The 23,760-nt window shown below is 36.2% G+C and overlaps 1 protein-coding gene across 2 annotated transcripts in view; it reads right to left on the minus strand.

Annotated features, from left to right (window-relative positions):
- The window catches only part of BRCA1 (BRCA1 DNA repair associated), a 62,072-nt gene that overhangs the window by 32,182 nt on the left and 6,130 nt on the right, over positions 1-23,760 (minus strand). For both annotated transcript variants that reach the window (XM_087917815.1, XM_087917816.1), the window contains exons 2-10: positions 22,008-22,096; positions 16,975-17,028; positions 14,712-14,789; positions 14,397-14,485; positions 10,003-10,148; positions 7,229-7,343; positions 6,719-6,767; positions 5,684-5,808; positions 323-3,214 (exon numbers count right to left, since the gene is read on the minus strand). In XM_087917815.1, coding sequence (XP_087773941.1) covers positions 323-3,214; positions 5,684-5,808; positions 6,719-6,767; positions 7,229-7,343; positions 10,003-10,148; positions 14,397-14,485; positions 14,712-14,789; positions 16,975-17,028; positions 22,008-22,087 — 3,628 coding nt within the window. In that variant the 5' untranslated portion in view covers positions 22,088-22,096. The remainder of the gene's footprint in view (positions 1-322; positions 3,215-5,683; positions 5,809-6,718; positions 6,768-7,228; positions 7,344-10,002; positions 10,149-14,396; positions 14,486-14,711; positions 14,790-16,974; positions 17,029-22,007; positions 22,097-23,760) is intronic.

Raw genomic sequence — 23,760 nt, forward strand, 5'->3', positions numbered from 1 at the left:
ATGGATAAACTTGATTTTTAAATTTCACAGTACCATCGTTTTGTTATGTAAATAAAATGTAATTGATACAAGTTACAAAATAAAAGGAATTTGTTACTTGCTCCAACTTCCCTTGATTTTATTTAGTGGGCAAAACAAATTCATGTATTCCTGTAAGGAATTTGTAATCTAATGAAGTTTGAGAATCCTTGGATTAACTCATAAAAAAGCATCAAGATGAATACTTTTTCTCTCTCATTGGAGCTAGAAATATATTCAAAATTGCAGAAAGGTATTTAAAAATAAACCAATTTAGCTAATATTTGCAATGGCAATTTTGTACCTGAATTGGATTCTGAATGCGCATATTCTTCTTGCCCACATTTTAGTTGCTCATTATCTATAGAGACTTTATCACTAGGTGAAATGTCTTTGTTATTCCCACTGAGACTGGGCAAATTCTCTTTGGAATTAGAGAATGAGATTAAATCCTCTGAATTACAAGCCTTGCCAGGGACCATAGATACATTTGATTGAGAGGAAAATAAATTCACAGACAAATCTGATTCCTGGCTTTGGCAGATATCCACTTTCTTGTATTTAAAACCACTTCTGCTGCTGCTGTTGGATGTTAACACCTTTAGTGGTATCTCCTTCTCTTTTACTGAGTGTGATTGTGTGCTTTGCACATTTATTAGTGCCTGAAAACAAGAAAACTTTTCATCTTCACTGGAATCCTCTTCTGAGGAGGGCAGCTTCTCTAGGAATTTCGGGTAAGCCAAAATAAAGTCCCGACTCTTCAACATGGGGTTGCATTTGTTTTTGCTATCCAGATCTGTTCCATTCATCATTTGCTTGTCTATTTTAGCAGGGATCGCCAAAATGTCATTCTTACCCCAAAAGTTTGGTGAACCTTTTATATTTTTGGTAGGTGGGTCCAGCAAGTTGTCTGGTGTATCTGACAGCAGTTCAAGATGCTGGTACTCTTTCACAGAACATTCTAAATTTGGTTGGGGAATCGCATTCTTAATCTCACCAGTTCTAGAAACATCAACAGCTTTTTCTGTGTCACTGTTCAGTTGTTTTTCTTCCATGAGCTGCTGCTTCTTTTCAGCATGGATGAATCCGGGTAACAATGGTGGAGAAGTTAAAGAATGTTGCTGCATTAGTTCTGTCTGAGGATTCAGTTCCATTTTTTTGTTTTCAGTATCTTTGGATTTTGCATCTTGAAAATGAACTGAACCAGAACTACTCCTATTTATATGGTTGAAACCTGAATCATGCAAATTGCTATTTTTCCAGACATTCAAACTTTCAGTACAATCATCTGAACTTTGAGTTTCCTCTAACCCTGGAGACTGTCTCTGTTCATCCATTGTCTTTTTACTTTCTGGTTGACATCCATCTTCTTCATTTCTGGTAACTGATTGTAGAGAAATTGATGGACAGTCAGGAAATGGAACTTGCAAGGCAAACTGAAGGTATTCATTTTTATGTTCAGAAAAACCAGATGTAGAAAATGTTGGTGTTTGGACAGAGGTACTTTTATTCTCACAAGAAACATCACATTTCTCTTCATGTGTTCCATCTTTATCCCCTTTGTCAGGGCTTAGCCCTTGCAAATATTTAATATCCACAGTCAATTCCTTTACTGGATTCGGACATAGCAATAACTGGCATTTGCCGCTGTCAAATATATTCTTCATGAAGCCTATATCTAGTTCACTCTCATCAATTTCCAGATTCAATTCACAACTCCCTTTAGCTTTTTTGTTAGTTTCAGGGGACTTGCAATTATCTGTACAAATCCCATCACTCTGTATTATTTCAGAACACACTGTATATTTTTCCAGTTGATTCACCATGACTGGTTCATCCTTGGAAACTGCTTGTTCTGCCTTTCCAGGATGAAACTGCAAGAGTGAGCTCCTGTCTTGGGAATCTGCACTGTAGCTCTTTGCAGTTTCTTCAGTACTCAGAATGTCTTTTACAATTCTAGTTACATGAGGAAACTTTTCATCGTTAACATGAGCCATGTCTACATTACATAGGTGCAGCTTATCAATCATGGTGGTATCTGAATAAGACTTTGCTTTCTTCAGATTGCCCTGCATGTCACAGGAATCATCTTCTGTTGCAGAGTAAGATGGCATTGTTTCTGAAAGAGAAATGGATTGTTTCGCCTCTCTCTCATCTACATTTCTTTTTCTCTTAGTTGGTTCACTTTGTCTCCTGTCTTCTTCTATGAACAGAAGCTTCTTCTTCCCTCTGACTAGCATCTGGTCTCGATTTATTTTTCTTAGCTCCTTAATATCTAATTCTTCCTTGGTCTCCTCAGATAGCATAGGGCTCTTATTCAACACCTGCAGATTACCAAGTGGTTTGATTAATTTTTTACTTTTCTTATTAAAATAATTACTTTTGTTTTCCGTATCAGTTAGATTTAATTCTGGTAACGTGTGACATTCACTCTGAGCTTGTCTGTCTCCATCTCCTTTCAACATGGATTCTGCTCCCTCAACACAGGCTATTTTTGAAAAAGCAGCTTCCGGTTGTTCTGCCGGGGATTTTTTAACAGCATCGAAGATTTGATCACTATTTTCTAAAACAGGGTCTTCTCTTTTTCCAACCGATTCCTTGTTGCTTAATTTCATGTTCTGTCTAAGGAAATCATCAAAATCTAATATTGCCTGACTCATTGGTATTAATATTTTTCTCTGTGGTTGACAAATCTCAGAATCTGAGGAATCTGAATCTGAAGGAAGCTCTTCATTGCAACCATTCACCAGTGAATCAAAAGAAAGGATCTCCTTGCTTTTAGAAAACCACTCACTGACTTTATTCATGCTCTGTATAATTTCCCCTCCAGAACTTTTATTCAGACAGATGTCAGGCATAGTCTGGGACTGTAACTGGCATTCCTTATTTTCACATACAACTGATAAATTTCCAGCAGATTGGTCAATGAGAGTTTTTTCTCCATTATCTATCTGTTCATTTGTACTCATATTCATGGCTTCACCACCCAATTGTACTTGTGTTGTCCTGCAGAAAGAGGAAGATCTATCATCCTGTAGGTAACTAAAACCAGGTTGTTCCATGCAGGAATCTAGAAAAGATACATCCTGTTGCTGTTTGACAATCACATTTCCCTGAACAATTTCTAAGTTTTCATTGATAATTTTGGTATCATTTCTGCTTCTTAGTTTTCTCCCTTCTAAGGCTCCACATATATCTAAAAAAGAAAAAAATAAAATGTCAATAAATTAGAGGCAGCTTACATGATGCATTTATCACTCATTCTTCCTCATTTCATCCTTCCCTGCTACTTGATTCATTATTATGTGTGATAAACAATACTTTGTCTCTCTTCCAAAAACACCACTCATACCAACAGAAGAGAATATCTGTAGCTCAAGGTTGATGCTCTCTGAACTTGGTAGTTTTCTTGCAAATGTTTCATTACCAAAATAGATAACATCATCAGGCTAAGCAGTCAGTGTGATGTTAATCTTTGCTCACCAGGGTATTGTTTGCTTGCTGGTAAGGAACTGTTTTCATCTTTTTGTTTTCTTTTTGGCTTTTGATTCTCTCTTTTAAATGGAAAGTAGAAGTTGTATATCACTATGTGCCTACTGATTGCCAATTTATCTAAATGCCAGGCTTCCAGGAATTCTCTAGCAGTTTTGGACTTGACTTGGTCTAGGATTCTCAGTTGCATATTTGAAACTATGGTTAAGTCTATCCACGTGTTGTGAAATTAAGGAGTTTGACTCCTGTCTTTCCTTCTGGTACTGCTTGGTCTTTTGGTTTACTTGGGATGTTTTGGATGGCTTTGGTTGATTTGTGTACTACGATGAGTCATCTACAACAGCGGTCTCCAACCTTTCCGGCTTTGCAGACCAGGACGGAAGAGGGGATGGTTCTGTATGAGTGGCAGGAGAGCAACTCCATTTGTACAAATGGTGGGCACACACACCCATCTCTTGCACAAATGGAGATTCCACAGCCTGGTTCTGAACAGACCTCAGCCCAGGGGTTGGGGACCCTGATCTACAACACACAATGTAAAAAGTAGCCTTTCTGGTAGTTAGAAATTATATGACACCAACAAGCATTTAGAAAATATGATAAAAAAATCTTTTAATTTCACAACACAAGGACAGATTTAACCATAATTTCAATTGAGAAACTGAGCATCCTATAGCAAGCCAATTCCAAATATGCTAGGGAATTCCTGTAAGCCTAGCATTCAGACAAATTGGCCATCTGTCTAAAAGCCACAAAGGAAACAAATGGATAGAAACATCTCACCAGCAATCAAGATTAAGCAGAAATTAACGCCAACATTAACACTGGACCAACAGTTAAGAAGCAAACAATGGGTGCAATGATTAAGAGTGACAAATTACTCACAAGGATGGCAATAATTTAAAGGCAGATTTGTGATCACTAAATCAAATATCATTCTCTATCGTGATGCTCTATATTTCATTTTAAGTTTCTTTTCTTTCTCTTTTGGAAGGCATGGCTATTGCTGTGTGTCCTGGGCCCTATTGTCTAACTTGTATTTTTTGTATTCTCTCCTTCCCAGAAGAGACAGTGAGATTGTTTGAACAAGCTATCTCTTCCTAAACTGCTTTTCTTTTCCAGGCAACCAATTCTTTACAGAAAGATGCTAACTATAGTTAGCTTTAGTTCTACAACTTTTATTAGAATTAATGTCCAGGGCCAGTTTGCACTGCCATCTAATATTGGCAGGGATTCCCGTTAGTATCCTAAACAGCCAGGAACATGTTGCCAAGGCATTTCTTTTAATATGTACTCCCCATTGTATGTTTGCTTACTGTCTTGTAATATCTTCCTTTCCAATGAGACTAAATACAAACATTGATTTCCCCCTTTCTAATTATCCCAGAACCAAGGTAAAGTTTCCAAAAAGGCGGAAAATGGGGGGGGAAGGGCTATGAGATTTATAGCAATAACACTTAGACTTGTATAGCACTTTACAGCTCTAAGAGGTTTAGAGTCAGCATATTGCCCCCAATAATTTGGGTCCTCATTTTACCAGCTTCGGAAGGATGGAGGGCTGAGTCAACTGTGAGCCTGGTGAGATTTGAACTGCCAAATTGCAGTCAGCCAGCAGTCAGCAGAAGTAGCCTGCAGTACTGCACTCTAACCTCTGCGCCAGCATGGTTCATTATGTCTTTTTTCAATTTTCTTTTGACTCAAATTCCATAACATGAACTTTTCTTACCGTTAGAGTTCACCCAGCTGATTGGGATTGTATCCTCCTAACCTTATAAGCATTAAAGGGCAATTTCTTAATAAACCCTTTTAAAGCTACGCTAAAGCTCTGGCATCTCTTGGTGTTCTTCTTTGGTATCTATCTTCAAATTCTAAATTGTCAATATACAGATTAACAGAAACACTGTGATTCTATATGCATTACCCTGGAGTATTAGGACAATAATTATGGATTAATCTGTGATACATGAAATTAAGAAGGGAACTAAGTTTGCTCAGCAATGTCAGGAATAAACTTATTTGCATGCCCAAGGTCAATGCCCTGCATACTGCTGAATATCATAAAAAATGGCCACTAAGAAAAATGCAACTCAGCTAACTATTGTATATTACTTGGACTCCTGTATTTAGTATCCTACCAGTAAACCAATACCATCTATGGGGAAACAACTCTCACCTATATTTAAGGATGCTTCATTTTTGGCACTTGGTTCACAATGCTCCATGTGGGAAGAGCTTTGATTCCGAGTCATAATACGGTCTTTGTCAACTTGAGATGAGGAAGAACTTTCAAAATCCATGCTGTAGAAAAGAATGAACAAAAATTCTAGAAAATAAAAGATCTGACAAGTTCTTAAAGTTATATTCAACCATAAATCCTATATATAAAAACAAAAACAATTCCAGATAAGATATTGATGTGGCATTTCCATATTTTGTGACTAGGAAAAGAAGACCTCCCACCCCAAGTCTTATTAGGGTGGAAATTCTATCAGCCTGCCTCTCTGAGAATTTCCTCCTTCAGTTCTGAAAAATGAACAGACTCTTTGTTTCTTTGTAGTGTATACTATTTAAACATACAGTAGAACCTCTGGTCATGACCATAATTCGTTCCATAACTTTGGTCACAACCCGATTTGACCTAAACATGTGAATTTTTTGGTCGGAACCCGATTTGGTCATTGTCAGAAGTGTTTGTGACCAGAGATTCTACTGTATTTTCATTCCTTCATGTTGTTTCAGAAAGAACACAAGTGAAAAAGTAAAAAAACCAAATGACATCTCCTAAATGACCGGAGCTTACTGTCTGGACTTTGCCAATAATATCCATGTTACTTTGGCATGTTTAGAAAATGTACAGATAAATAAATTAGTAAATTGTGTCCAGATTTAGTCAAGCTTAGCATTAATCCAATATTACCCAATATTACCCAATGTCCTTTATGTTCAAGCAAACTTCCTAAGCAATATAATCACATTATTGTATCTTCCCACATGTTTATAAAATTCCTATATAGGCAAAGTGGGGAAGAAAATCTTCTCAGAAGTTTTTGTCACACAAAAAGCCACGGCCTCTTCTTCAGAAATTGTCTTTTCATGATATAAACAGGAATATGATACCCCACCCCCCATAGGTACTCTATCCAGTATTTAATAGCATTTCTGACATCACAAAATGTGGCAAACGAAACAGCAGTGAACATTAACTTACCAGCTGACCATGTTCTCTTTCTGAAAGATATCTTCAGATGAGACTGAACCTTGGATGAGCAAAATTTTCCATTAGCACATTTTGCAGAAAGATGATTCAAATACCAATTGCTATCACTTAAATAAAGCAGGATCACTGCCACTTTTTTCAGAATAAAAGCATTTTTACAGGCAGTCCTCAACTTATGATCACAACTGAGCACAAAATTTATGTTGCTAAATTAGAAATTTGTTGATTGAGTTTTCCCTCATTGTTAGGTGAGTCACTGCAATTAAATTAATAACACAATTATTAAGTGAATCTGATTTCTCGTTTGACTTTGCTTGTCAGAAGGTTGAAAAGGTCATATGAATCAGTTGTTAAGCATCAACATGTAAATCACATGACCATGGGGATGTGCAGTGATCATAAATGTGAAAAATGGCCATAAGTCACTTTCTTCAGTGTCCTTGTAACTTTGAATGATCACTAAGCGAACTAGTGAGGGCTACCTGTACTATCGCTACTTACTGTGCTCCCTATCAATTCCCAAAATCATATTTTTACTAGAATCTCTTTTCTTTCTGAGTATTCCGAAGTATTTTGTTTCATTTCCACTGTACTGTGGCAAGATGGGGTCATCCGCCTGCCAAGAAAACAAAATATTATTAGACTAATATTATTAAAATACTGTTCCTTTAAGACCCTGCATTGCACTATTTTACTGCAGAAGTTTTAAAAATATATGCATTTGGTATTTGCAGAACTCATTTTTTCTGTGGTAAAATGAAGAGAATGTCACATGCAAATAGTAGAGGGGAAAAATATCAAGTATGAGGAGCACTATAGTTTGAAATATATGGATGGGTGAGTATATAATAGGGATACAGCACCATAAATTTGGTGCTTGTTTTCTTTCCAGATAGATTTTAGCTTCTAAAGAACCACAACAAAATGTTACTTAAGTGGTCTTGTCAGACATTTAGAAGGAAGTAGAATCCTTTCATCTCCTTTAATTCCTGCAATAGTTCCTCAACTTTAATCCATATCTATTACAGTCGCAGAGCAGCATTCCAAGTTTAATAGATTTAATTAATGATTAACTTCATTTACAATCTACCGAATAATCATAGTTCATTGGCTATGACTTTAATATCAGAAGTTTAAAAACATTTTAAAAACATAAAATAGCAAAACACTGAAAATAGTGCTAGCTAGCCATTTAGCTTAGCCATTTCCTACATATCCTTTTGATACTGGTTACCACTGAAAGATGGTTGGCATAAGCTAACAAAGTATTTCTTAGCTTAGCATCAATAAATACTATATAAAATTCTTAGGTATAGGATAAAGTCTTTTACTCATTGCTCTTTCCCTATCTGCCCCAAGTCTGTTGCCTATTCATTCATGTGCTTTTAACAGAAATTTGTCCATTTCATAAATTCATTAGTAACTACAAGTAAATCTTAACAATATTAAGGAACCCTGGCAGTTTTAAATTTGTACTTCATATTTTCAGAGATAATCACTCATGTATGGAAAGTATAAAAATATGGAAGAGGATATGTGTATATCATTTATCTGTAAAATGATGAGAAATGCATCATTTTAATTGGTTTTTAATAATTCCTTATATTTATTTTAAATTATTTTGTTGTTAAGTATTCTAAACTCTAGTATCTCTGGAAACAATTACGTTAGAAAGTTATACAATGTAACATCTAATTTTTAAAAAGTAATCCTTTTCCCTATGCCAAATTGACTTTAAGGGGAAACCCTGCTTTAAAAATTCGAACAAAGACAGAAATATGGAAAAATTGGATGAAAGTGAGATCAACCTTGAATAAAATGATAAACAATGAAGATGAGTTATTTACCATACTCTGTGTTAAGAGATAAGAGATCTATCAGATATAAACCAATGACAATATTTATAATTACATTTGTTAACAACATTATTTGGACCAGAATTTTCAACTGTTGAGATATTTGAGATACTATAACCACTTATTTTTTCAATTTAAACCCCTAGTTATTTACAAACAAAACTTGTACATTATAAATAACATTAACTACATTTAATAAAAATTATTATTTTTTAAATATTTAGGGCCAAGACTTGTATTTTGTAGAGAGTAAATCTAGGGTATTTATTTAAATTTACACTGAATTCACTTGCTGAATTAAATAATTATAGTATCAGAACATTTTCTGATTTAAATTAAAAATACCTGAATGAAAATTCTCATATACAAACCAACTTTAATCATGCCAGAGAAAGTTATCATATTTATCTAAATGTAATTCATTGCATTAGAAAAATATTTAAAAACTTTTCTTATTAGAGTGGGATTATTCTTCCCTTTAAACATTATACAAAAATGGGGAACTGATTTTGACCCAAAATGTAAACTAGCCTGAGATGAAGGAAAAAGGAATCAGCCAATAATATATGAGGCTCAACCACCCACATACAAGCAGTTCCTGAGGCTTTTGCCACCTCTCCTTTCCTTGGTGATATCCAGAAGGAATTAAACCTTTACTCTGAAAAAAACTTGTTTCCAAGAATTGTTAGCAGGTAGTGAAATCCAGAGAAGAAGCTGTGACAAATAACTGGTCCACAGTACACCATCAGTGGGAGGCTAATTCCGTAAGGGAAAAACTGCATTGAGATCAGTACACAGAAGAGGGCAGAACAAGAATCAGGGAAACAAATTGATTCTTTATGGCCAAGGCTATTTGTCCGATAATTTATTCTACAGAATCTCTTATTTTAATTATTTATTGAAGCTTTCCTGATATAGTCAACGGTAGTATGCTACCGGTTTGCCCCGGTTCAGTGAAACCAGTAGCAAAAATTCCTACTAGTTCAGTAGAACCGGTAGTAAAAAAAGCGTCCAACGATCAGCTGAGAGGAGAAAGAAGAGAAAAGCGCAGGACTGGTCCTCCCACCTGCCCCTGCGCCTTTCCCTTCTTTATCCTCTCAGCTGATTGGCCCTGCAGGCCTCAGCTGGTGTGTGGAATGCTGTGTGCGCGTGTTAGGTAGGATCCCACTGCTATACAGAGTCCTTATAGCAGTAATTTCAATTACAATTAAATACATTTCAAAGCAAGAAGCACAGCTTTCTTTCAGAAACTTCTGAAAAATAATGTATTGCAAGTAGGTATTTTTGCACTTTCCTACAGTCTTTCAAATTCAAGCTATAATTTCTCAAATGAAAATAAAAGTGAACCAATAATTTAACAATTGGGAGGGCAATGTCACATATCAATATGTAGGAAAAAGAAAGGAAAAATGTTATTACCGATTCAGTATTTCTCTTTTCTTCATTCTTCATATATTTTGATCTATCTCTATATCCTTTACTGTTAATAATCAGTTGCTCTTTACATGGGGATGAAGCAGAAACAGTTTCTATCCCTTTCTTGAGATAAACCAAGTTATCTGAAACTGAGAGAAATAGGGTTTTACCCTGAAACATAATAGTTGTCGTAGGTACAGATTTTACAGCTTACGGGATGATTTTTAAAAGACTTTGATTTATACAATACTATTGAACACAATACTATTGTGTAGTATACCATTGAACACAATTTTATAGTAGCAGAGTTCTCACGATTTAAAATTCACAACTGAGAAAGTGGGTTGCCTGAAGCCCTCATCTATTTCCTGTGAATCAAGAAAAAACATTCTTCTTCTTCTACTATTAACAGAATCTAGTCAATGATGTTGATTATAAAAATAAGAATAAAGTGGCTTTGATCTCAACTTTTAGGAATCCTGGAAATCAGATATTTATGTGTGTGAGAGAGAGAGAGAAATAGAGGGGGAGGGAGGAAGGAGAGAAAGAAAGGAAGAGAACGAACGAACATTTGGCCTAAAATTCTGAAACATATTTCTCCTGTAAGTTATGTTAGAATGCTTATTCTACCACTTTTGAAAGTTAATCTCCTAAATACGAACAATTTGCAACAGTATAAACTAATTCAGAGAAGTCACTTAAACTACTGGGCCACTTACAAATGAGGAAGATTAGCACATTTCAAAAAAATAGAACGTTACATTTTGTATGTACTATTAAAAAGCAGAAGGGATAAAGTCTCAAGGAACATCATGGTACTTAACGCAGAGTAGTAGCTTTCCCAGGACCACTTTTTGTGATTGGAATTCCAAGCATCAGCAGACCCACTATGATGTAGCTTCTGATACTTTTAATTGAGGTGGCTATTACAATCAAAAGTTACTGAGACATCCCAAATAACCACGGGGCAACTCTTCTGTATCAATTTATTACAAAACTAAGTCTAAAGCCAGATGTAAATTGAAAAAAATTTATATCAGAAACTCTGTCTCACCAATTATGAACCATGACCAGCATGGAAATAGAAGTAACCAGCTCATACATGGTATCTGGCCCCATTTGGTATGAATAATCCTCTACCTAGTCTAGCACTCTAGCTTCATCTCACTTGTTTCTTAGACCACAACTCTGAACTATAAAAGTTTGTTAAAGAGGGAGAGAACAGGTGGCTTGACCACAGCATTCACAGGTATTCCTGTCTCACCGAATGGAAAATCCTCTAGATAGAGTTCATTAGTTTTAGACAATTTTAATAAGTTTGGGGTAATTCTTTTCTTAGGTATGAAGACAGCTGAATGGGGGGAATCCTCAGCAGAAAAAAACTAACCATGGCAAAGGAATGAATGGGCTACCCACATTGCAGCCCTGGTCAAAAGGGCCCAGCAGAGATTATACTACCTGAGACTTTGCAGAAAACAACAACTGAATGAAAAACTGCTGGTGACCTCCTACCGCTGCACCATAGAGAGCATTTTAACATACTGCACCTCTGTATGGTTTGCCAATTGTGCAGTGGCAGATAGGAAAGCACTCCAGAGGGTTAACGTCATTGCCCAGAAGATCATTGGTTGGCCTCTTCCCTCTTTGGAAGAGCTTTATAGCTCCCGCTGCCTTAAGAAAGTTCAAAACATTCTCAAAGATCCATCTCATCCTGGGAACCCTTTTTTTTTTAACTATTACCATCTGGCAGACGGTACAGAACAATAAAAACAAGAACAAATTGGCTGAACAACAGCTTCTATCCCAGGGCAGTAGATCTTTTGAATTCTGCCGTATAGTGCAATTGGTGTGGTGTCGGGGGTTTCCAGTTCAATGTGTGAAGGGTGAAGAATGTGTGTTTGTGTTTATTTTCATAGTCATAATGTACACTGAGGATGGTATTTAATTTCATTGTATGAGGTGCAATGACAATAAATTAAACTAAACGCCCTATTTTCATATTACTCAATTCTTTTTCCATGTCAGCAGTATCATCAGCCATATGTATTGGACAATGATCCATCAAAAGTGACACACTTGTTATGCTGAACATGAAGTCTTGAGATGTTCCAGTTTTCAGTAATGTGTGTGTGTGTGTGTGTGTGTGTGTAAGGCATCCAGAAAGTATCCCTGATATCAATCACTCCGAGACATTTTCTCTCCAACTGATTTATTTAGAACAGATCTGGCATGTCAAAGGCAATTTCCCAAAGTAAAATTATTTTCCTGCCATTACACAGAATCCACCTTCTCTCCTCCCACTTCTACACTTCATAAACCACCAGAACCAATTAACTGAAACTGGAATTTCTTAATACAACATACAGAACAACCTTGAACTTTTCAACTCCTCCACCCCCCCTTCCATGAAATGTGCCAGCTGAATTTTAAAGCTGACAGTGCGTGTGTGTGTGTGTGTGTGTGTGTGTGTGTGTGTGTGTGTGTGTTGAAAGCCCTCAGAACAGCTATCACAAGAATCCTTAGCATTAAACCTGAGACTAAAGCAAGATGACTAATGAGCAATGGAGAGGTAAATGAAACCAGTGGTTGCCAACCAGTGGGCCGGGGACCACTGGTGATCCGCAAAAAATTTTTGGTGGTCCGCAGAGAAATGTCACCCACAAAGCAATTAATCCAAGTTGCCCAGAGACACAAGGCTGCACCACCCACATTGCCCGTGGGAACACAAGGCTTGTGTCACTTGCATTGTGAACACCACGAGGTAGTGAGGGGAGGAAGGAAAGGAGGGGAACTTGCCTCACTAGTCCCATGTGCCTTGCCTGGCCCCCAGGTTGCTTCTTTCTGCTTCTTTCTTCTGCTTTTGGCTGCATGCAAGGAAAGCAGCACAAGTCTTTCTCTCTCAAATTCTGCGAGAAGTGAGTCTTTGTGACTCTGCAAGGCATCTTGCTCCAAGAGGCTGTGCCAGCGCAGCAACTGTCACAAAGACTGGCAGAGTTTGGGGGAGAGATAGAAAGACTTCTGCTGCTTCTGCTGCTTTCCTTGCATGAAGCCAAAAAGTCTAACCCCCTCCCAACAATGGAGCTGGCGACGGTATCCTGTGATCCCAAATAAAGAATGATTGATTGGTAGGAAAACGGGGTGCGGAATTTTCCTGAAGACTTTTTTGTGTATTTTCCCAGGGTCTCTGATCTGCAATTAAACCGTTTAAAGTTATGAGTTTGGTGTTCCTTGAGGTCCAAAAGGTTGGCGACCCCTGAATTAAACTGTCTCCTTGATTTTCCACCTAATTTGAATCCTTGCTATATGCCCATCTACTTTGCCAGGTTAGAGCCAGGACAACTTCACTCAGTGAAATGAACCAGATAGGCTGCTGTCAAGATGTTCAGCTATTGATGAAAGGCAAAAGTGGCCTCTACAGATGAATAACTTTGATGAGGTAGCTGTTGTGAGATACTCACTTAATGCAACCTCTTATTTGCAGCTGGGATGAGAGAAGAGACAGCAATAATCCCCAGGTTTTGCTTCCTCTAGTAATTCCTTTATATAATAAAGATTCACAACTATTGACATCTCCCCACTAAGATACCACTGGTATTAAAATTATAGTAGTCAAAGCACATTTATTTGCCAGGCATTTCATACTAGTTGACTGAATTGTGTGCAGCTTTTTTATTTTAAAATCATTGATTTTCTACATTTGTGCTCTGGTGTACTTAAAACCAAAATGCACATGGAATGGTACAATGCAATCATTCTGGTGACTCTTCTGATTTAAATTTGGGGGGGCTTTTGACAATGGCAAAGAACATGAATTTACATTTGCAGAATACAAGCTATTTTTATCATAGCAAAACTTTTAATAAACATATTTCTAAAATATAAAGCCTAAAAGACATACTCATTCTTAGTTGCTAAATGCCTTCACCAATTGGACTGTGTCTTTAGACATCATCAAAACTTGGATCTTAATCAAGCAAAAGAAGAAGAAAACAAAAGAAAATGCCAGAGGTTCAAAATAACAAATCCAGCCATGGTCTTTGAACCAGATGTATGGAAGGTACATTTCTAATACTACTAAATATATTAGTGCATGAGTACAATGGCCTAATGGTCTCCAGATACTTCAGATTTCAATATTCATGAACACAGCCAGAATAATTGATAGCAAGTTTGAAGGACCAGTAGCCCCAAAATCGGAGTAGCATTAGATATATTACCTGTTTCAGAGAGTGAAGCCAGGGTTGAAGAAGACATAAACTTTATAGATAATATAATTTATAATTTTAAATCAAAAATTGGAAATCAAACTTTAAACAGAAAAATCAATTGTGCAATTCAACATCACAAAAAATTAGTAAAGAACTTTCTATGAAGTTTATTGTAAGAACAATACCTACACTTCAATCCAGTATCGCACTCAAAAGCACGGATGATGTTTAAAATTCGTTTGCTTACTTTCTTAAGATAGATATGGTCTCTCAGACGTCTGAAACAAGCCAACAAATGTTAGATGGAGCTGCAACCAATACACAATAGTAAATTTTTCTTTAAATATTTGCAACCCTTTTACATCAATGCCCTCATTGCACAGATAGGTGTTAGCAGTTGAATAGTGAACATCTTAGTCTTTCTGAGATTGGCAATGTTCAATTCAGCATTTTATGCATTGGTCTCTTAATAAGTGAATATATTTTGTGCTGGAATGGATTTACCTTCTAGTGACTTTGCCATAACAAAGTGGACACTGTGCTACACCGTTCTTCTGCCTAAGCAATTTCAACATACAGAACCTAGAAAAGAAAAACAGTGTGTTTAGTCTCTCACTGTAATTTTTTTTTTAAAGTCACCGTGGGAAAAATGAACCTTCCTCCTAGCAATATTCCCATATTTGTAGGTATAAACTATTTTTCTTTTCTATGCTTGTATTTCAGAGTCTTATATCAACAAATTTTCAAACAGCAAGAGCTTATGCTATTTAAAATTTTACTCCTCCACAGCCTCTCCTTCAGGGACAAAAGGATACAATATTATTAGTTCCTCTTATTTTTACTGAAAGCATTCATTGTAATTATAGGTGTAGCATAAACATACCATTAAAAATCATTGATGGTGAATGGGGAAAAAAAGAACTTTTTCAATTCAGTAATGAAAGTAAGTTGATTTATCCCTCCTGGTCTCTCCTTTCTTTCCAAAGGGGGGAAAAGTGTGTATATACAGTATATTACATACAGATTGGAGAAGGAGAGAGATAGGAGTGGGGGGTGGGCAGACAAGAAAAAGAGAGAGGAAATGTGTAGGTGCCTGCTAGCACCATGGTAGCAGAAATTGGTACAGTGTTCAGGGTCAAAATGTTGCCTATCTCTAAAAGAATTTTTATCATAAGCAATTAAAGTAAAGTAAAGTAAAGTAAAGGAAAGGAAAGGAAAGGAAAGGAAAGGAAAGGAAAGGAAAGGAAAGGAAAGGAAAGGAAAGGAAAGGAAAGTACAGTAAAAGGAAAATGCCCAAAGAAATGTGTTTTCCAACTGTGGCATTCTGCAACTTGACATCTATGAGAGAATCTTATTTACATCACTTTGGCAAAGGTGAGTGAAGTCCCTGTAGATAGTGTGGGCTTGTTGGTTGCTTTCATTATGTTCACTTCTCCTCTTTGCCATCTTTTAACCTTTTTGCTTTTTAAAAAAAACATTTTTTCTTGTGAGTTATGCAACATACAAATTTAATTAAATGAAATCAAATTAAATTAGAGGGTATCCTAACACTATTCTACAACTTAGATAGCAAAATGTGATAATAGAGAATAGGATTGAAAATGTCCTTCTTAAGCCCTGATACATAATATATGATGTAGCAAAAGGGGCATCAATCTATGGGACCCATCACGGCTTCTAGAATAATTTCTATTGCCATCATACCATCCCAAACTGCACCTCTAAAACTTGACAGTACACCTACTAAATGTCAGCTCTGAGATTTTCTATGCATTTTTATATTTTAAAAATAGTTCAACATAGGTATTTTAATCCTATTGCCATATCTAGAAATGGAGCCCACTTTAACATGGTATCTCTGCACTAGCAAAGATATCCTCTTGCTGCCTCATTAATTAAAATAAATGGGCAGTCCATGGCTAGAAAAAAAAAATCAGTACTCCTGTCTCACATTATACTTGGACCTAATTGCTATAGTAATTTTAACAAACTTTATGAGCCAGCCTTGGAATCTATTAGCTTGACCACTGTTTTTTGGGCTCTGCTCTGCCAGAAATCAAGTGTGTCCCTTAACTACTCAAGGAGAGAAGCAACCTAGAACTAAGAAGAAATTTCTTGACAGTTAGAACAATTAACCAGTGAAACATCTTGCCTCTAAAAGTCGTGAAGGCTCCAACACTGGAAGTTTTTTAAAGAAAAGATTGAACAATCATTTGTCTGAAATAGTATAGGGTTTCCTGCCTGAGCAGGGGGCTGGACTAGAAGACCTCCAAGGTTCCTTCCAACTCTGTTATTCTATTCTACCATATTCTAAATTGGAATATTCTAAATTTTAAGTAATGATTTTTATCTCTGCAGCAGACAAAACTTTGGACATGAGATTTTAACTTCGGGGCAGGCAAAAAAAGCCCCCAGAACAAATCACGGCAACAGGCAATTCAGCCAGCTGGTGATATGGTATATGGTTTTGAAACATATTCAGCATTATAAATATTGTAGACTCCGCCTTTCAATCTGGACAGAGGTAATTATAATTATTTTGCATTTTAAATGCCTGCATACCCACATTGTTTATAGCTTCCTTGTCTCTCAAGAAGAAATTAAGATTTCTACATGAAAAACTCTAAAAACCCTGAGAATGAACACTTGACATTCTAGCATCAACATTTCATAGTCATATGTCCAGATGCATGAGACTGCAACTCTCATCACCATCAATCAATAAGCTCATATGTTCAAGCTTTGATAATTTAAAGAGGAGGCTTACCTGCAAAAGATATGAGCGCAGTTTGTTGAGACTGGCTCTTTTATCATCTCCAGACTGAAAGAAATAAATAAAACATCAAAGCTATGCATTTCAAACAAAGTATCTTCAACATACTGTAATTCTAGGGATTAATGCTAGTGAAATAGCCATTCTAATATATTATAATTACACACACACTCTAATCTTGCAATATAATAGATTTATTCCGACATAAGCCTTTTAAACTAAAATTCATTTTTAAGATATGAAAATTGTGCTTCATTGGTCTACAAGCCCCTGACATACCACCCTGTACAGAACAAGGTTTTATACTATGATCCCTTTCTTAGCTAACCATCTAATCAAATTAGTTATGCGGGGAGGAAAAGTAAAAGAAACAAAATGGCGGTGAGAAGCATAAGGCTCACTGATATAATACCAAGTACTTGCTGCCATGATAACAAATAATTAGCAAGAATATCAATGTTTTTTTAAAAAATCAGCTGTTTAGCCAAAATTGGAGTAACGTCTCCGTATTCATACATCACAAAGTTAAAATTTCTTATTTAGGTAAGGTTTTGACAAAAAATATTATGGACAGCTCCAAATCTCTCTAAATAGAATGAACAAGCTTTAAAATAGCACAAATAGTTCAATGTAAATAAACACATGTTTATTGGATTGTGTGTGTGTGTGTGTATGTGTGTGTATGTGTGTGTGCGTATATATATACAGCAGTAGGCTAGCACCAAATTTAAAACAGAAACGGCTGTGAAAGTCTGACTCATAGACGAACACAATACAGAAGCCTGATGATGGCAGATGAGATTCTGCCGAAACGTTGCTACAACTTTAAAAGCACAACTATAAGGACGTGGGAAAATACCTGAACAAAGCTGAATACCATTCATGTGTGTGTGTGTGTGTGTGTGTGTGTATGTGAGAGAGAGAGAGAGAGAGAGAGAGACAGAGAGAGAGACAGAGAGACAGAGAACAGGCACTGCTTAAGCAAGAATGGAATCTTGGAATTGTGATAAATATCTCAATAAAAATTCAACCTGATGTGCTGAAAACAGCTGAAAAAATAAGGCAAATTCTGTGCTATGAATAATTGGAAAAGGAATAAAAAAATAAAACTGCCAATGTAGCAATGCTACATGGATATATGATACACATATTTGAATATGATGTACAATTTGTTTTGTCATGCCTCAAAAATATTGAATGAGAAATTATCCAGAACAGTACAATTAAAAATGACCAAATCTTCTTATGAGAACAGATTACAGCATTTGAGCTTTTTACTTAAAACCAGTTGTTAAGATACCTTATAAATCATCTTCTGTAGTCCAACCTTCTGCTATTTGCAGAAACCTAGAAAGGATCTTTCAACATGCGGCTCCTGGCTGAAATCCATTACTATTTTAGGCAAATTGTCCATTGCCTGAGGCTATGGGATTGTTTGCCTAGAGGTTAGAAATGACTTTAACAATGAAGGTATATTTTATCCTCTTGACTTAAAACCAGATAAGAAGATATTAGTTGTGAAGAAACAACAGGAGAAAACAGTATTGTTCCCAGGTCTGTTTTGTGACCTTCTTGACTGCATTCAGTTGGTCACTGCCACATATAAAAAATAGAACTAGGATGAATTTTGGCCTAAGTTAACATTGTATATACAATCAAAGGACTAGAAAGAGTCACTCAGGCCTAGAAAGAGTCACTCAGGCCACTCTGTTCAGTGCACAAGACTGAATTAAAGCATCCTTTAAATTTGCTTTAGTTCCTGATACTAACACCCTATGCGCTAATGGTACTGTATACATTTATTTGCAGTGCTGAACTTTCAGCAGTTGTATATTCTTTTGGCCTTAACCCAGGTACATCATGAATACCACTACATATGAACTGGTCTTCTGTTTTTTCGAACTAAATTTGTGCATACCAACTGAGCTGGAGGTCTCTCCCGTCTGGAGTGGGTTTGCCATTTTCTCCTCCAGTGAACTGTAGTTAATCTGATCTTTTGTCTATTACCTGTCATAAATGTCCCTTCTGAAAATACAGATACTCCCCAATTTGGGAACCCTTTTTTTGAACTATTACCATCTGGCAGACAGTACAGAATAATAAAAACAAGGACAAATTGGCTGAAAAACAGCTTCTATCCGAGGGCAGTAGCTCTTTTGAATTCTGATGTATAGTGCAGTGTTGGTGTGGTGTCGGGGGTTTCCGGTTCAATGTGTGAAGGGTGAAGGATGTGTGTGTTTATTTACATGGTCATGATGAGCACTGAAGATGGTGTTTGATTTCGTTGTATGAGGTGCAATGACAATAAAGCAAACTCAACTTACAAGCTTTTGCTTAGCAACACTTCAAAGTTACACCACCATTAAAAAAGACTTATGGCCATTTTTTACACTTATGACCTCTGCAGCATCCCCATAGTCATGTGCTCAGAATTCAGATGCTTGGCAACTGGCATATATTTATTACAATGCAGAGTCTTGGAATCATGTGATCACTCCTTGCGACTCTCTATCAAGCAAAGTCCATCGGGAAGCCAGATTCACTTAACAACTGTGTTACTAATTTAACAACTAATACAGATTAATAGAGTTGGAAGAGACCTTGTGGGTCATCTAGCTCAATCCCCTGCCCAAGCAGGGGACACATATACCATTTCTGGCAAATGGCTGTCCAAACTCTTCTTGAAAGCTTCCAGTGATGAAGCTCCCACAACTTCTGAAGGCAAGTTGATTGCTCAACTGCAGTAATTCACTAAACTGTGGCAAGGAAAGTGGTAAAAAAAAATCATTTAACAACTATCTTGCTTAGCCAGAAAAATTTGGGGCATAATTGTGGTTGTAAGTTGAGGACTACCTGTATATATTTCAAATAGTACATTAGCATGTTAGCATGAATGAACAACACAGCTCCTTTCTCCCTACAAGATAACAATTCATGATGGGTCTTGCTTATTAAATATATAAATATTTTACATAAATCAATAAACATATTAATGTTATTGTATTACACTACTAAACATTAATGTTATATGGTGCCATCAAAGATTTCTCCCAGGTTTTTCACATCAATATGCAATTATAGTATCTCATGATATTTTTAATTTTGTCTGAATTGGAATATCAGTAACTTTGGAGAAGAGTAGAAATTTTATTTCTCTAATTATGCTGAATTAATGAAACCTTCAAAGTGGCTGGTAATAAATCAATGGCAATGTGACTGTATCTTTTCAGCCATTAAATGCCTCCTAAGGATAGAAGCCTAGGTTTTCTATTATTGTCCCTTTAACAATCAAATCAAAGTTGCCTCTTCCCCAGTAACTACTGATACTGATCAATTTTATATATTTTATGAGAATATTTATTATAGTTGTTTTAGTACAGTGTTCATTTATAATCTTTACATGCTTATATATTTATGATTTTACTTTAAGCTACATGTGAACATCCAAAACTTCTTAAATAATACAAAAGAATAAAGAATAAAAAGACAGAATATTGAACATATTGCATATGAAAATCGCCTTGCTCTCAAAGAAATTCTACAAAAAAATCTAGCTCAAAAATATGGCTACAGAGAGCTCCATCTAAAGGCAACTACTTTGTAATTACAGAAAGAAATGAAGCATCAAAGTATCATTGATGTTACACTGCAAAAAATAATTGCATTCAGTTATTCTGTAGAAAGTAAAATGTACTTTATATTATTACAATATTTTAATAGTATGTGTGGATTGCTAACTTGGAATAATTCACACCAACTTTTATATCGAAAGGAAATGTTTCATATTTGTACTATATAGTATAAACAAGGTAGTCCTTGTTTAGAGATCGCAATTGGGACTGCAACTCACTAAGTGTTGTAGTCACTAATAGGAAATTCAGTGATCCTGACAATACTTATGGTTTTGCTTCTGTTTTCTTCCCCCACTACCCTGCCCTTTGTAATGCTCACTCCAGTTTTCATTGCAGGGGTAATTAGCAAGTAGAGAATTAACATTTGTCTTTAAAATCAGTGGAGAGCAAAGCAAAAGAATAACCTGGAACACAAACAGAAAGAATGTGCTAGTGTCAATTGTTTGTCTAGTGCACTCCTAGTTCTGAGCCATTATGGTGGCAAGCAAGTGCTGAAATTGTGAAAGTGATTAAACTCTTGTCAGTTACAAGAAGCAGTTGCAAACAGTCTAATTAAGGCCACAGAACTGGCTTATTAACTTGTTACCATCTTTTGGGGCAACCTTGCACTGGGGAGAAAAGCAGGTCAGGAAGAGATTGCTTATTTAAGCAAACTCTCCTCTCTGTGAAGAAGGAAAAACAAATAGGTCAGGCATAGGACAATACTAACAAGTGACTGTAAAAGAGACGTTGCAAGTCATAAATCTAGGTGTTGTTCCAAAGTTATTTTTTCACCACTGATGCTACTTTGATCTGTCACTGCCCAAGTCCAGTCACTTGGTAAGGTCTAGCTGTACTATCAAATAGTTTAGAAATTTCCATTATTTATATAATACACTGATTATCCAAAAGGTTATTATTCATATTATATATCTAGCTATCAGAATAACTATTTTGTATGCAAAACCACTTATTTTTCACCCCCCAAAAATGAAATTCTATTTAGTATGCCAATAAACCTTAGTGTGGCAGGAAATATAACTAATTGTACTGTTTCTCTTTGATTATGCTGCCAATAGTCTCAGAAATGAAGGGGAGTAAGTTTTTCAAAAGTCATCCAGGTCTTCTTAATCATATTTTCCTCCCAGCAGTAAAGGCCTGATGTAACTTTCTCACACCTGCATCTTATATACATAGTGAAGATGAACTTATTCTTTTCTAATGTCCTCAATGTTCAAAACATATTATACTATAGACAAATTCTGGCACTGTGAAAATAAAGCTGTATATAATTTATATTTTTGGAACAGCCTTCCCTATGTTGTTTATCTGATATCCAGATGTATCATATCAGAGTTTGTTAGATATTATACACTTTAATGAAATCTAGATATTCAAACTTATTTTTTTCCATACCAGATTGGACATTCCAAAGTGTCTTGCAAAGCTAGCAGCAGTTCATGAACTTCACCAACATTTGGAACAGGCAAATCCATAGGTACACACTTTGAAAACAGAAAAAAAAATGTGTTAATTTTGTGTAGCATTCTGAAATATAGTGCAGGTACTTCTCATTGAGCAACCGCAATTGAAACTGGTATCTCTAATATTAAGTGAAGCAGTTGCTAAATGGAAAAATCACATGACCACAACTCTATTTTTGTTTTACCCACTAGCCTTTGAAATGTTCATCTTGGCACCTGGATAGTCAGCTCAAAACTGACAAGACTAATCAATTTCACTCCATTAGCTTTTGCTTGCCTCCTAACATTCCCGTTCTTTGGAACGCCCATACTGACATTGGGATGAATAGCAAGAAAGGAACTAATATTTGTAATTCCTTTCATTGGAAATGAAAAAATTATAAAAAAGTAAGCATGTAACGGAGAATATACAATTCAGTGGCACTGGCACAGCAATTTATCTCATGTCCCTGAAATAGAAACCTAATCTAAATTCAGAATTAAATTCAACATATTCGAATGACATTTACTTCAGTTAGCTAGATATTCAAATCTCAGGTATGAAAAATTAAAAGACAAGTTGATTAGATGAAGAATTTCAATCATTAAAAATCTGTAAAGCAGCATCCCAGACTTGTTATAGTATTCAATTCTGTAGTTATAAGGATGCTCCTATTTTACAAGCCACTCAAGTTTCCTAAAACCATACTCTATGCTCCACTACAATGCCCTACAATGCCCAATGCTATATTTCCCTGGAGGCACCTGAGATACTTCTGTCTTTGATATATACACCTTACCCCACCAGATAATTTTTTCTCATTTCTAAGAAGATAAATTGATGAATTTATATAATATGGTAGAATGTTTACTAAATATATATTAAAAAGTTAAGATAGTAAACAAAAGTGAAAGAGTGTGTGTGTGTGTGTGTGTGTGTGTGTGTGTGTGTGTGTAGGCTAGCAACAAACTTAAAACAGAAACGGCTGTGAAAGTCTGACTCACAGACGAACACAATATAGAAGCCTGATGATGGCAGATGAGATTCTGCCGAAACGTTGTTACAACTTTAAAAGCACAACTACAATGACGTGGGAAAATACCCAAACAAAGCTGAATGCCATACATACATACATATTTTCTTAAGTTTTCGCGGGTACTTACATGTATGGCATTCACCTTTGTTCGGGTATTTTCCCATGTCATTGTAGTTGTGCTTTTAAAGTTGTAGCAACGTTTTGGCAGAATCTCATCTGCCATCATCAGGCTTCTGTATAGTGTTCATCTCTGAGTCAGACTTTTACAGTGGTTTCAGATTTAAATTTGGGGCAGCCTATTGCTGTGCCAGAATGGTTTTTTCTTCATCCTGATTGGTTGGGAGTCTTGGTCTGTGTTTATTGGTCTTGGAGTTTGCTGTGTTCTGCTTGATTGGTGTTTCTAATAGCTTCTGTCTGTTTTTTGGCTCTTTTTGTATCTTGATTGGCTGGCAACATTGTGTTACTTTATTGGAGGCCTTTAGTGCAGCTTGGCTCCGGGTAAATGGATGGCTATCATTGGTTAGGAAGCTAGGTTTCATCTGGGTGCCTGGTTGGGGTGTGTTTGAGCTGGAGGTATCAGGGGGGATCTGTTTGTGCCCAGGTGTTTGCTTGGTTTGTGGTGTGGAGATTTTTTTTGTTTGTGAGTGCAGGCTTCCAAATGATTGACAG

Source organism: Pseudonaja textilis, chromosome Z, assembly GCF_049901715.1.
Source record: "Pseudonaja textilis isolate UNSWEBS1 chromosome Z, rPseTex1.2, whole genome shotgun sequence".
NCBI lineage: Eukaryota > Metazoa > Chordata > Lepidosauria > Squamata > Elapidae > Pseudonaja > Pseudonaja textilis.